The 13446-nt window shown below is 43.0% G+C and overlaps 1 protein-coding gene across 5 annotated transcripts in view; it reads right to left on the minus strand.

Moving 5' to 3' along the window:
* The window catches only part of SORCS1 (sortilin related VPS10 domain containing receptor 1), a 580387-nt gene extending 569692 nt beyond the window's left edge, over positions 1–10695 (minus strand). For 2 of the 5 annotated variants that reach the window (XM_042238470.2, XM_042238466.2), the window contains exon 1: positions 9904–10695. In XM_042238470.2, the coding sequence (XP_042094404.1) occupies positions 9904–10461 (558 nt within the window). In that variant the 5' untranslated portion in view covers positions 10462–10695. The remainder of the gene's footprint in view (positions 1–9903) is intronic. The other 3 variants (XM_042238468.2, XM_060404718.1, XM_042238469.2) reach the window with 2 other exon arrangements.
* Between the last annotated feature and the right edge of the window lie 2751 nt (positions 10696–13446).

The following is a 13446-nucleotide window of genomic DNA, read 5'->3' on the forward strand; positions in this document are numbered from 1 at the left end:
TAATGGAACTTCCATAAAAACTCAAGACAGGGTTCCAAGAGCCTCTGGGTTGGGGAATAGTTGGAGATCAAGAAGGGTGGTGCACTCAGCACAGGAAGGCCCCACACCCTTCCCCCATGCCTTGTCCTGGGCATCTCTTCCATCTACTGTCCCTGAGTTATATTCATTTATGATAAACTGGTGAGCTAGTAAGTGAAAAGCTTCTCTGAGTTCTGTGAGCCACTCGAACAAATTAAACAAAACACAAAGAGGAAGCTGTTGAAGCCTCCCATCTATAACCTGTCAGTCAGAAGTGCAGGTGGTTACCTGCACTTGGGGCTGACCTTGGAAGTGGGGAGTGTGGGGCATGGTCTTGTGGGACTGAGTCCTTAACCTGAAATCTGATGTGACCTCTGGGTAAACAGTGTCAGAATTAAAGCACTGGACATGCAGCTGGTGTCAGAGAAACGCTTATTGGTGTATAAACTACCAACCTGCCACTCACACACTGGAATCTTGGTCCAGAACCCTACAATGACTATCGTGTGCAAATAGTTATAGATGATGAAAGGCATGACAAAAAGAGCAGATGAGAGTCCTGGCATCATTATAAGAAAATGGAACCGGAATGAAAAAAAAACAAAACAAAACAAAACCATAAACGGAGAGACAGAAGCAATGAGCAACATATTACAAACATCTCTTAGTAAGTCCTACTCAAGCATGGTTAGTAATAGTACTAATACTAACAAAGTAATGGCGATAACAACAATAATAACAGGTAACCTTTATTGATTTCTTAATATACGGCAGATGCCACTTTTAGCATTTTTCTATCTGTTTTCTCTTTTAACCATCAGAAAACCATAGAGAAAGTACACCAGTGGTACTTCTTTTAAACTCATGTGGCAAATAAGACCCAAAGTTACAAAGCTAACCACCAGAGTTCAGGTATCTAGGAACAGGAATTCAAACCAATCATTAAATGTTATATGTACAACAATATACTCTTTTAGACACTTGTTTTGCCCAAGGACATAGGGACATCCAGGAAAGATAACTGCATAGGATATACTCAGTGATAGAAACATCACCATCTGCATAAAGGCACCACCTTTCTCTGCCTGGGGCACCTGTGCTGTGCCATTTTCTGTCTCCCTTTCTCTTACAGAGCCTTCCACCAGGCTCTCACCACTGGGGACTAATTTTCATTGAGCAGGTGATTCAAGAGTTGGGCTTCAGCTCTCCTTGCAGAGAAGTGAAGCATACTGACCTAAGACTGTGCAGACAACGGGAGGGGTTCATAGACCCCAAAACTCACACACAAATTTTAGGAAAATTATTTTCAAACTTCAGTGTTCCTAAGGGCATTGAGAAATCTATGTTGAAAAACATAGATTCCCAGCCCCCACCAGCAGATTCAAGAGCAGGTCCCAAAAAGATGAATTGAAAAACGCTGCCCTAGGTGCCGAAGGAGGGATCCCACGGCCACTCAGTTAAGAAATCCTCTGTCAGTTCAGCAAAATGCAAGGCAGGGTAAACAAGGCTGCAGATAGGTTTCTAAGCAAAGTGACAACCGTGCCTAAAATAGCTTTTTCTCCCCTTTAATGATTCTAATCAAGAGTGCATTTTGGAATGTGTAGAGGTAGGGCAAGACCTTTTGCTTTTCACCTCCCTCTACAGGCTCTGGAGCAGGATCCACAGCCTGCAGTTTCGTGCCTCAGTAGCCTCTTGCAATTCTGATTAGGGGAAGACCACTGCAGGCATCAATTCACTGGCTTCAGGGCACAACATGATTAGTTGGTTGACTGAAAATCTGTTTCTTATAAGCACCTCCCTTAAAGACTGTTCAAGTTGTCCACACTGTCACTCGTGGGTCATCAGCCATCAGGGAGAAACCAGTCAGCATATCCACACATCCTCCCAGATAACACATATTAATAACCCCAGACAAGCCGCTCCTGAGGACAGGATGAGTGGAGGGGAGGGCTTTGATCAAGCTCCAACATGGAGCAGCTTATTTCCAAGTAAAGTATATCAGGTCAGCGACCTCAGAGTGGGGTGACATCAAAGGAAGTACCCCAAAGAGGGGCACTCTTGCCAAGAGTTCTCCCACAGTTCTCTGCACTGACTTACGGCATTATCTCTAAAAGAAACTCAGAGGTAAACGCTGATGAAGGGACAGCATGATCAAACAGAAAAGGTTCTGGAGCCAGAAAGGGCAAAAATAAAATTCTTTCACTGCCACCAACTTCAAGCTGGGTGAACTCAGGCCAAATCATTAAGCCTTGACTTCCTCAGCTTTAGACAAGGATAATGATATCTAGTGTGTAAGACTGGTGTGAGGATGAAGTGAAATAACATGGTGATGCTCCAGAATGTACTTCCAGGGAATCTGGTCACTAAATTGGTGGTTATTTATGTTATTATTGTTAAGAGCGATTTCTGTTATAATCAATATAGCTTATCTGGCTGCAGAGAGTCTCCCTAGAATGTGGCAAACTCTCCTCTGCTCCCTTCTCCCACCTCAACCTCATCCCCACACCCAAAAGTTCGAAGAAGTAGAAAAGGCAATAGCTGGTAACTCTATTATAATCCTTGAGCAAATTAAATCCATTGGAGTCAACAAGGCATCCCTTCAGTTTGACTACCGCTGCTCCCCAAAGTTGAAGCTCTAGATTCCTTTGACCAAGACCATACGTAGTATTATTTTCAACTAGATTTCATAGGCATAAGGCAATTAAAGAGGGGGAAGAGATCGCTCTCCCCCTTTTCTCTGCAAGTGCCTGCTGCAATAAGCCCAGCAATAAGTAACCTCATCTCTGAAGATCATTAGCACTGGAACACACATGGTAGACGGTTATTGCTGGAGGTTATTGCTGGAGACCTTACTTGCAAAAAAGTCCCATCATCTTCCTCTAGGGTCCCTTTTAAAAGACTTAAACAATGCCAAGAGCATGACTTTTGACCAGGCCACTTGCTCTGAAGCTCAGGCCAAATAACTCAAATAACTGAGCCTAGAACTCAGGAGCTCCACGGCCAATTCATACTTCACCCCGGGATGGCAACCACTGCAGACACAGGTGCGTGGGCTTGAGGCAAGCTGTGAAGCCAGGATGCAGCTGCGTCCTAACTCCTGGCTGTGGAAAGCCAGTGGCGTTCCAAGCTGAGAATCAGTCGTGCTATGCGACAAAACATTTTTGACCTTCCCCTTCCACTAACAGACCTGCTTAATACCAACACCCTGCTTTCCCTCTTTGAGAAATGTGGATGATATTTGTCTTTTCTATCTCCTAGGACTGTTGCAAGAATGAAAAGTGAAGTCATCGAAGGAATGTTCCCATCTTTGAAAACTGAGGCATTTTGCAAAGGAAAAGGGCTATCACCAATCTAAAGTGGTATAACAACATTCAGGAGTGCTATAGAAATAGACACAATATCTTTCATACACATGCAAAATTTCATGTAGGAGTTCCTGCAGAGCATTGACGTCTTTTTTCCCCCCCACCTACATTTTAGAATAGGCTCTCTTTTTCCTTGTAAACCATGCACAGTAAGAGTCCAGCTTTGTTTCTCGCCAACCATGTGACTGTTCCATCCATTCCGTAGGAGCGGAATGCGCACTCCTCCTCGGGAGTAACCACTGCCCTTTCATGGAGCCTGGTTCCACCTCACACTGACCACACCAATTCTCTGCCATCCCTTTGGCCACTTCAGGGATACTGTTTGGCTAGTTTCCCCTCTAGGACACACAGGGGCATTCACCAACTTTTCCAGCCAGAGGTATACAACAGTAATTGAGACATACACAAAGACGGGACAAATATTTCACATACATTTAGTCAACAGAAGCTGTCAGGAAGCCAAATTAATTTATCTTCCTGGCATCCCAGCTAGTGATATTTCTAACCAAGAACTTAAAACAAACAAACAAAAGTCTGTTGGCGAAAACTGCGTGTGAAAAATGTCAGAGTAAAAACGAAACAATGATGAATCCAGCTGATATTTAATGTGCAAATAAGGGCAGTTATGCCCTCAAGTGACCATACAGGTTTTTATTAATATTTTCTATTTGGGCTTGGAATACAGCCAAACTCACTAGAAGATGAGTGTGTATATGCTTAAAGCATATTTTTGAAACTATTTCTAAGATTAAAATCATAAATATAGTTTACATTTAACGTAGGTTAATTTCCTTGATATAAATAGGAATGTTTACATCTCCACTCTCAAATTTACTCATGCCATCCGTTCAGCTCAAAATATTCCTTGTAATAATATCCGTCTTTTAATCAAAATTTTCTCTGTGTTTTAAGGTTCGGCTGAAGCACCTACTTTGCAATAAAGTTTGGAGATCACCAGAGACAAAAGATGCCTGCCTAACCTGTCTATGAATTCCTATAGCATCTGACACCCCAGAGGACACTTACCTTCTGCTGCTTCTTCAGGGCATTCTTTGGGTAGCAGACTGAAAGCTCTTTGAGGGCAGGTATCATTTTTTCTCATCCTTTTGCATCAATCCACATATGTTCCTACTATCAGTGCCTGACAAATATTAGGATTCAATGCATATTCATACAATTAAAAGTAAATATGATACTTTGTATAATTTGTGTAAGCTTCTTACCTTAATGTTGCCATATGACAAGCCCACCTTAAATATGAGCAACTGCTATTCTCTGAAATAAATAAGAAAACTGCATCAACTTCTCTACCCTAGCTTAGGAGTTTCTGGGATCCTTCTTTAAAAGGATGTGGACATAATTTTCAAAGTCAACACTAATGTCAATTTACTCTAAAAAAAAAAATCCCATTAAAACATCTTAAGGGATCTTTACTTTCCAATTTCACAATAGGTTGCAATTTTTTTGTTCAAAGATACTGGTGGCTCAGATGGTAAAGAATCCACCTGCAATGCAGGAGACCCAGATTTGATCCCTGGGTCAGCAAGATCCCCTGGAGAAGGGAATGGCTACCCACTCCAGTATTCTTCCTGGAGAATTCCATGGACAGAGGAGCCTGGCATGCTACAATGCATGGATTGCAAAGAGTTGGACACAGCTGCGTGACTAACACTTTTACTTTCACCAAGGGTCTTAACCTGAAGATATGATTTAATAAACCTAGTAGACTATATTTTGCTGCAAATCTACATTGAAATGAATGCCTGCTTGGGTCTCAAATGCCTTAATTTCCTACTAAAGATATGCATATAAACCACAGAAAGGAAGAATCTTGTGAAATGAAAGGCTTGCTCATTCATAGGTCAAGAGTATAGGTCAGTGCGTCATTTCTGAATCTTGAATACTCCCAGTGCACTTTATTTGGATGTAGAAGGTGCAAAATACCTACAGGTTGACAAACTGTTTAAACTGGATTACAGTCTGTAAGGGATTTCAGTGATGTTATGGTATAATCATGTCATTTTACAGAGGATAAAATTGAGGCTACAAAAGTTTGATAGACTATCAGGACATGTCTAACTTTTGTATATAGCCAAGACTATAACCCAGGGGTCTTAATTACTAGGAGAGATGTATTTCTGCTACACAAAATAAGAAATACCATTTATTGAGCGCTTGCTATGTACTGCCTCTTTGTATAAGTGATATCAAATCTTCAGAAGAAAAAAAAAAAAAAGATGCACCCTCCCCATATTATAGTTGAGAAAACAGAAGCTCAAAGAATTTAAGGATCTTGCTCAAAGCAGCATGCTGGGTAACTGGACAGCTAACATTCAAACTCAACTCTGCTTCCAAACTCATTGCCTTCCATGTCACACCACATTAACACTCATTAACAGAATAAAGCACTGATGAGAGAAAAAGGTCTTATGTGGCTTGCTAGAGAAATCTAAAATCCTTTATTATTTCACTCTAGAAAAAGTTTAAAAAATTACATCAAAGTACATAGTCAAATGAAGTATTCATAGGCAACCTCTCTATAAAATCAGATTTGTAATTAACTTAGAAAAGGAATCTATTCCTGAAGAACACCAGATCTGAAAGCTGAATGATGGCACATTACCTCGTGCTCAATGAATCACCAGGTGCGGATCCCATGTCTCAGTAAAGATGAAGATGTGGGCGGATAAGAGAACAGCCAAATCACTACTTTAAGGTAAAGAATGCAATGTGACAGGCACATGTTATACAGTCCTTGCTTTCCTACAAAGAGATGGAGTTTCCAGCTAAGACTATGCCTTCCTCCACCATCATGCAAAATCTGTCCCAGACAGGAGTCTTTAAAATTCAGATCTTCAAGGGTTTGGGTTTTTCTACCCCACCTTAACGTCTCTAAGACAAGTCATTCTGTGGGGTTTTGAAGTCAGATCACCTGGGGGTCGGTGTCTGTTTTGCCCCTGAACTGTTATATCTTGGCAAATCATTTAACTTTCTGAAGCCTCAGTTTCCTCATTAATGCAATGGAGATAATAACACCTACTCATAAAATTTTTGTGAAAATTAAATGAAATGATGAATGTCAGGCATCTACCCCAAAACCTGACTCAAGTTGGGACTCAGTTTATTCACTAAGGATGGATAGTAAATGTCAAGTCCCAGAACAACAAAAGGCAAAAAAGTACATAAAAACCAACCAGATCATCATTCACTATGATAAATTCAGTATTAAAAATATCATAATAGCAAAATATGTCAAGTAAAAGCCTCTATTAATGAATCTTGTAACACTATTTTTAGTGAGAAAGGGACAAGGATTGAACTGAAATATTCAAATTAACTCCAGCATGAAAATACAAAAAAGAGATATTAACACTTGACACCTGCCTCAGGGATATTATAAGGATTAATGAGTATAGGACTTTGAAATTCCTTGGACATAAAGAATAAACACTTCCCCATCATACATATGTATAGATAAATATATATTTTAACAAACTAAGAACTACTCTGTAAATTTAGATCAGGGCACAGCATGCCTTGGATGAGTAGGGTAGGAACAATATGTTCTTGCTTACGACACCAAGCTCATGACAAATGATTCATACCCAGCACCTTTCATGCCAAAAGATCCCCCCCAGGTGTTCTACCAACTTCATCAACACTTTTCATCAAGCTAGACTGCAGCACAGAGGAATCACATCACACCCACAGATGAAGCAAAACAGTCATATCTTTACCCAACTGCACAAGTCCAACAGAGGAGGGGGCAGGAAGGAGAAGGGAAAGAGTTAGGAGAAGGATCCAGAATTCTTCACAAGTTTGACAGGCAGCCTATAATTACCATACATTTACACCTTTAATGCAGATGTTATTGTCATCAGAAGCCCTACTTAGCGAAGACTTTTAGCTAAAGGTGAGACAGGTTCAGAGGATGTGTACTGCCTCTGGCCCTGAATGGGTTGGGGTGGATCCATAAGGGATGGTAGTTAAAGGAGAAGAAAATGAGAGCCCCGCCCCCCTCAACTCACTGCTGTCCTTACAGTTAGGTTAGTGGATGTCTTGCTCTGGGGGAACGTGCAGAGCCATGAGATGAGAATTACAAAGACTACACTACAGTCACGACGCCCTCTTAAGTATATCCTGGCACATAATTCTCAGTAATGAATCTGACAGGCATCCTCCCCTCCTGTTTTAGACATGAGGGAATCCACACTCAGGCAATCAGCTTAGCAGGATCAAACCAAAAAAAGGCAGAATTAGAACTCAGGTCTCCATCCTGCTTTTCACATCACAAAGTTGCCCAGAAAAGTTACTTTCCACCTTCCTTACTTCCAAAAATATTTTAAACTTTCTCTCTCCTAGGAATCTGGGATAGCTTTGTGGCAGATCCTGATCAAACACTGTTTCTCTTCCTCTGCTACCTATATGTATACACTGAGAAAAAAAAACTGCAACAATTTGCATGTAAGTGGGCAGGGATGGAAGGTATGACCTTGTAGAATGAAGATTTAGGATAGATATCTCATTAGTTTACATGATTTCAATGCTCCAACTTTTAGCACTTTGATTATTTCCTACATCATCTCCAATTTCTTTACATGTCACCCATCCAAGCCCTGACCCATAAGCCTGGCTGGGTTTATAAGCACCGTTTAAAAAGGGCCAGCAGGGCTTGACAGCATTTCTTAAATGGAGTCTAAAATTTGCCAAAGATGTACTCTCCTTTTCTTGCTCTTTCCAAGATCTTTCAAGGGGTGAACTAAAGTAGAGGTCTAATGAATGAGTGATATTTTACAGCTTGAATTTCATTAAAAGCCAGAAACATTTTGAGTCCAAGGTCCTTTACTTCTTGATACAAGATCTAATATGTCTGATGTGTTTAAAATCTCGTCTTAAAGCTGAGGGCTTTGAGTTAATCACTTAAAACAGAGCAAAAGTTATTTCATCAGTTTAAGAAGATTCAAGTTCAAATTGGGGGATTAATTTTAGTGATTATGATATGAAAGATATGATAGTTAAGGTCAGGAATGAAGGCAAGGGTCTCCAGAACTTGAATGAAAAGAATTTGTCTCAATTATTTGATTAAACCAGTGCTGGGCACCATAGCTTTGGTCATAAAGGCTAAACTGTAGGGAAAGCCATGCTGATATTCTCAGAGATATGATACAAAATATTATTTATCACAGTTTGATTTAATACAATTTATGTCTATGTACCCAAGGAATCCATAATGATAGGCTCTTATTTTTAAATGTTCACAACTCACATTAAAAAAGCTGACAATGAACACAATTTACTAAAGTGGCACTTCCCTGGGAAGGTTTCTGGCAATTACATCACAACTGAAAACATTTTGAAATGTACCAGGATGCGCAGCTTGTGCATAGTACAAATACGACAATCTCCGTAATCCGATAGAAGCTGAAACTTTGATTTTTCTTTTTCATTTTACCGTCCTTGGTTTCTATGTTCTTGTCTGCTTAACAGCAACATGGAGAAGTTTCCATACTTTTAAATCACCTACAGTTATTGCCACCAAAGCTCTTTCTTAACTATTTCAGCTCCTTGAAGTTTCTAGGTGCAGTTTAAGTTGGAATAGCTCCCTCAGATTCCAGACACTCAGGTTTTTCCGAAAATCTAAGACCTTCCCTGACTTGGCCACAGCTCATGGACTTGCAACCACAGTCCTCTCCCAAGTATCAGCCTCCTGGAAATCCAGCAATCCCTCTCCTTCTTTAATAAAGCAAGAGTGAAGTCTTTATTCGAGCTCTTCACTACAGGAGGTCAGGCAATGGAGGAGAACAGGGAGTTGTTGTCACAGAGATATATCTGATCTTCCTGGGACCGATCAAGTCGGAGAACAACCACTCATTCACAGGCTGGAAAGCCCCAGCTCTCCAAACACACTGGCTGATGCTGTTAGAAGATGCTGGGGAGTTCCCATCCTGAAACTTGCATCCACTTGGTCCCCAGAAACAGAATGCATTAAGGGCAGCTAATTATCCACTGAATTTCTCTTCCGTGCTAGCAAGAAGGGGTTAGGAGCTCTACACAAAAATAAAATTAAAAGGCAACAAATAAAGACTTCAAAAAAAAAAATCTTACTTGCTCTCAACCTTAAGTCTAGCAAGTAAAAGGAAAGTCACTTGAGGGAACAGGAGGCTGCCTGGAAGTTTAACCCTTTCATTTCTGCATTCAGAATACTTTAACCCCCTCTGTTTGTCTGGTCTTGGCTCCATCCTACTCCAATGAGACCAAAGAAACAGGAAAGAGAGACCTGCCTGCCCTGTAAGAAGCTTTGTTAGAGGTTTGGAGAGGGCTCCGGTGTTGCTGGGAAAGGGGTGGGAGGTAATCACCTAGTTGGTGGCATTTAACTCCTTGGGGAAGAGGCAGGGAAGACTAATTTGCAGCATCTTTCAAGTCCCCAAATCCCATTTCCCCAAATTCTCCATGAGATCACACAGTTTACTTTAACCCTTTCCATCTTTCACCCCTTCGCCCTCAGTCCCATTTTACTCACGCTGCTGTTGTGGCCAGACCAGTGGACCATGGCTTGGTTGTGTGCTGAGTCGCCCGTCAGCGCGAAGGTGGTGCTGGTCAGTTTCAGCTCCTCCAGCCGGAAGCGAGTGGCTTTGTCCGGGTCCCGCTCCAAAGTCCCAGGCTCGTGCTGCCCTCTGTCCCTTGGCGCTCCCCGAGGGCTTCTACTTGCCCCCTCTCCTCGCTCAGCCTTCTCTCGATCCTCTCCACTCCGTCTCTTCCGGCCAGAGCGTGGAGCAACCGCTACCGACGCCCCAGCGCCCGGCGCCCGCTCCAGGGACAGCGCTCTGTCTCCGGGGGCCACTGCGAACAGGGGGCGTCCGAGTTGGGGCAGGGGCGTAGCAGGAGCTCTGCCTCGCGGTCCCTGGTGAGGAAGCCCCGCTGGGGTCAGAGCCCAGCGTGGAGCCGCGCTGGGAAGCCGCGGGGGACAACAGGAGCCGCCGCCGCTGGAGCCAGGGGCGCAGAGGACCAAGAGCCCCGCGCCCGCGAGGAGCGCGCTCAGCCCGGCTGGGGAGACGCCGCCGACGCCAACTTTTCCCATCGCGGGAGCGGAGAGGAGCGAAGGGGTCCCGGACCAGAGGCGGCCGTGCAGGGCTCTCAGCTGGCCGGCTGCGAGGGGCAGGCGCTCAGGACCCCAACTCCATCCAAGTTGGGCCGCGGTGGGGGCGGGCCGTGGCGGCGCGAGGCAGGTGGCGGCCGCTTGCCCGGGCTGGGTTGGTGCCGAGCACAGATTCGGACAGAGCGAGCCGCCGCCACTCGGGGGTGGAGCCGAACTGAAGTCGCGGGCGGAGCGGGGGCTGGCGCGCGACGCGGGAGGAAGGGTGGGCGCTGCCGGGGCTCCGAGCGCCGCGTCCCGCTCCCGAGCTGCGCTGCGCGCGGGTGGCTGCGGGGACTGGATGAGCCACCGACCCTCCCCTTGGGCTCGCCCGCGCCGCCGCCGCCCGCTCCTCGCCTCCGCGCGCTCTGCGCGCCAGCAGCCGCCTGGCTCTGCGCTGAGCCCGAGTGCCCCTCCCGTGGGGGCGGCCAGCGGAGTGGTCACTGTGTTGGGGATTTCCTATTCCTGTTTTATTGTTTCTATCAGTCTCTGTGGCTGTTTCTTTCTTTTTTAAATCCCCCTCTCTGGTCATTTTCAGTTTGGAGAATAAGGATGAGTTGGCTTCTCCTCTTAGTCTCAGCGAGTTGGCATCTTGACCTTACCTTGGGAACAGTGTGTGTCCCAGCATCAGCAGAGAATGATGTAATTAAAATATCGCGGGTATGTGATGTGTGTGTGTGTGTGTGTGTGTAGTCTGAGGGATTTTTTTCATCAATTATCACTCTTAGATTCCTTCCTTGACCTCCTAAAGTACTCAATGTATTTAAACCCAATCTTACTGTATTTTGTGGACTATACCTTGGGTTTCCTTAAAAGACTGCACACTCATTGAGGACAGGAAGACTATGTTGTGAGCAACTTGGAAGACGTATCCAGTTCGGTGTTGCCTTTTATCCTTAGTACTTGACACTGTCCTATATGGTAGGAAATCTGTCAGTCATTAATTCAATAAATACTTATTGTAAGATAGATTTCCCAGGTGGCTCAGTGGTAAAGAATCTTCCTGCCAATGCAGCAGACACAGGTTAGATTCTTAGGTGGGGAAGATCCCCTGGAGAAGGGAGTGGCAACCGACTCCAGTATTCCTGCCTGGAAAATCCCATAGACAGAGGAGCCTGGCTACAGTCCATGTGGTCACGAAGAGACAGACATGACTGAGCACATTTACTGTAAGTCTGTTATATACAGTTCTGTGTGTAAATGCATACAGGAAAGGAAGCATGGTGCTCCATTTTTCCTGTGGCATTAGTGCCTAACCCAGAGCTATTAACACAGGCCTTTAGATTCCTAATGGCAAACTTCATGTGGATGCTGGATGTTCTGCCATTAGCTTGCTGTGGAATCTCAAACAAGCAGTAGTCTCTCAGCTTCCCAGGTTTAAAACAAAGTTGTTGCATTAGATGACCTTTAAAAATCCTTTCACTCCTAAAATTCCATAATTGTATGATTATATGGTCTGCCCGGCCTAGCTCCCCTGCTACTATTCAAAAGTTCACATGAAGATTTATAGTAGGTGAATGGGCTTTGAAAATTACAAAGAATTTCTCAAAAATCCAGGCCATTTTCAAACAGAAAGTTGCTTCTAAGGGTTGAAATACCTTCTCATGTCTTTCTTTGTAGTCTTCATGAGCCCGATAATACTTTCTTATCACATGGTAGCTGTTAAATTATTCCATGAGTATTTACTGATTGAATAAATGAATCCCACAACAAAACAGTACAATTTCCAATTTCTCATTATATGTTTGTTCATTTTCATTTTTGCAAAGGTAACCTCACTGAAAAATCTGAATCCCGGGTTTGCGATGGGGAAACCAAATTTGAAAGTAACGGAATGATCATTATTCTTCAATTAATACTACTCTTTAATTCTGTCCAAGCAGAATTTCTCTTCTTCCAAGCCAGAGGTGTGCTACAAAACAGTTCAAGTGATTGTTCTCATGATCAATCCAAGAAATGTGCCAATGCAAAAAGCACAGTTTCCTCAGCCATTAAAATCGCATACTTAAAAGAACAAAAGAATGTTCTATTTGCCATTACAGGAGACACAGGCTGTTCTTCCAAAAGGACCACTACTACCCAAACATGAATCCTCCTAAAAAGGGACTACTGGTGGATTGAGTCTTCTAGATGGAGGAGAAGTGAGCCACAGGTTCTCCTACCTCTTAAATTGCAAGTGTTGTTTTTCAAAACCCGGAGCAGTTGTTTTCCTCTCCTCAGGAAGGTTTTCAAAGTTTTTCAGGATCCTTGGCTTAATACCTTCTTTCTATGCCCTGCTAATCTCCTTTCCAATCTGTGAAAATTCCTCCAAAAGAGAAAAACCAGATTAAAGCCTCAGAACCCAAATGAACTCCCATCCAAATATAGGACTGGAAAGAGCAAAATAAATTAGTGGAGTCACATTTTCTGGTTTTAGTCTGATTATTACCCTACCAAAATTTAGATTGTTTTGGTTTCAAAAGGAAGTTCTTCCTGTCAAGTAGTGCTGACATTTTGTCCTCAGGGAGTTTACAATGCTCATTTTTGGAGACACCTTCTACAATAATCCCTTTAATGTGAGAGCATTTTAATTCATTTGCTGAGAATTTATAGAGACAGGTATTTTTTAATGCCTGATTTTAATCATCCATTTGTGAAAAAGTTTACACAGATGTAGAAGAAACTGACTTTAACTATTTTTTTTATAAATTCATTTTCTTATGGCTCTGATCATCGGGGACTTTTGTCAACAAGCAGAAAGGGAAAGTACCAGTAACTCCCTAAACTATCGTGCTTTTCTAGAGGACTCAGGAAATAGGCGACTCATGGAGGAAAGTGGGTTAGTCTACTTCAAGGTGTTTGCAACCCAACAACCCAACAGGTTTTATTAATATGATGCACTAAGAATGGGTCTTTTATTAGGAAAATAGTTGATATCAAAGGCCAGTAGAG

Source organism: Ovis aries, chromosome 22 (assembly GCF_016772045.2).
Source record: "Ovis aries strain OAR_USU_Benz2616 breed Rambouillet chromosome 22, ARS-UI_Ramb_v3.0, whole genome shotgun sequence".
Lineage (NCBI taxonomy): Eukaryota > Metazoa > Chordata > Mammalia > Artiodactyla > Bovidae > Ovis > Ovis aries.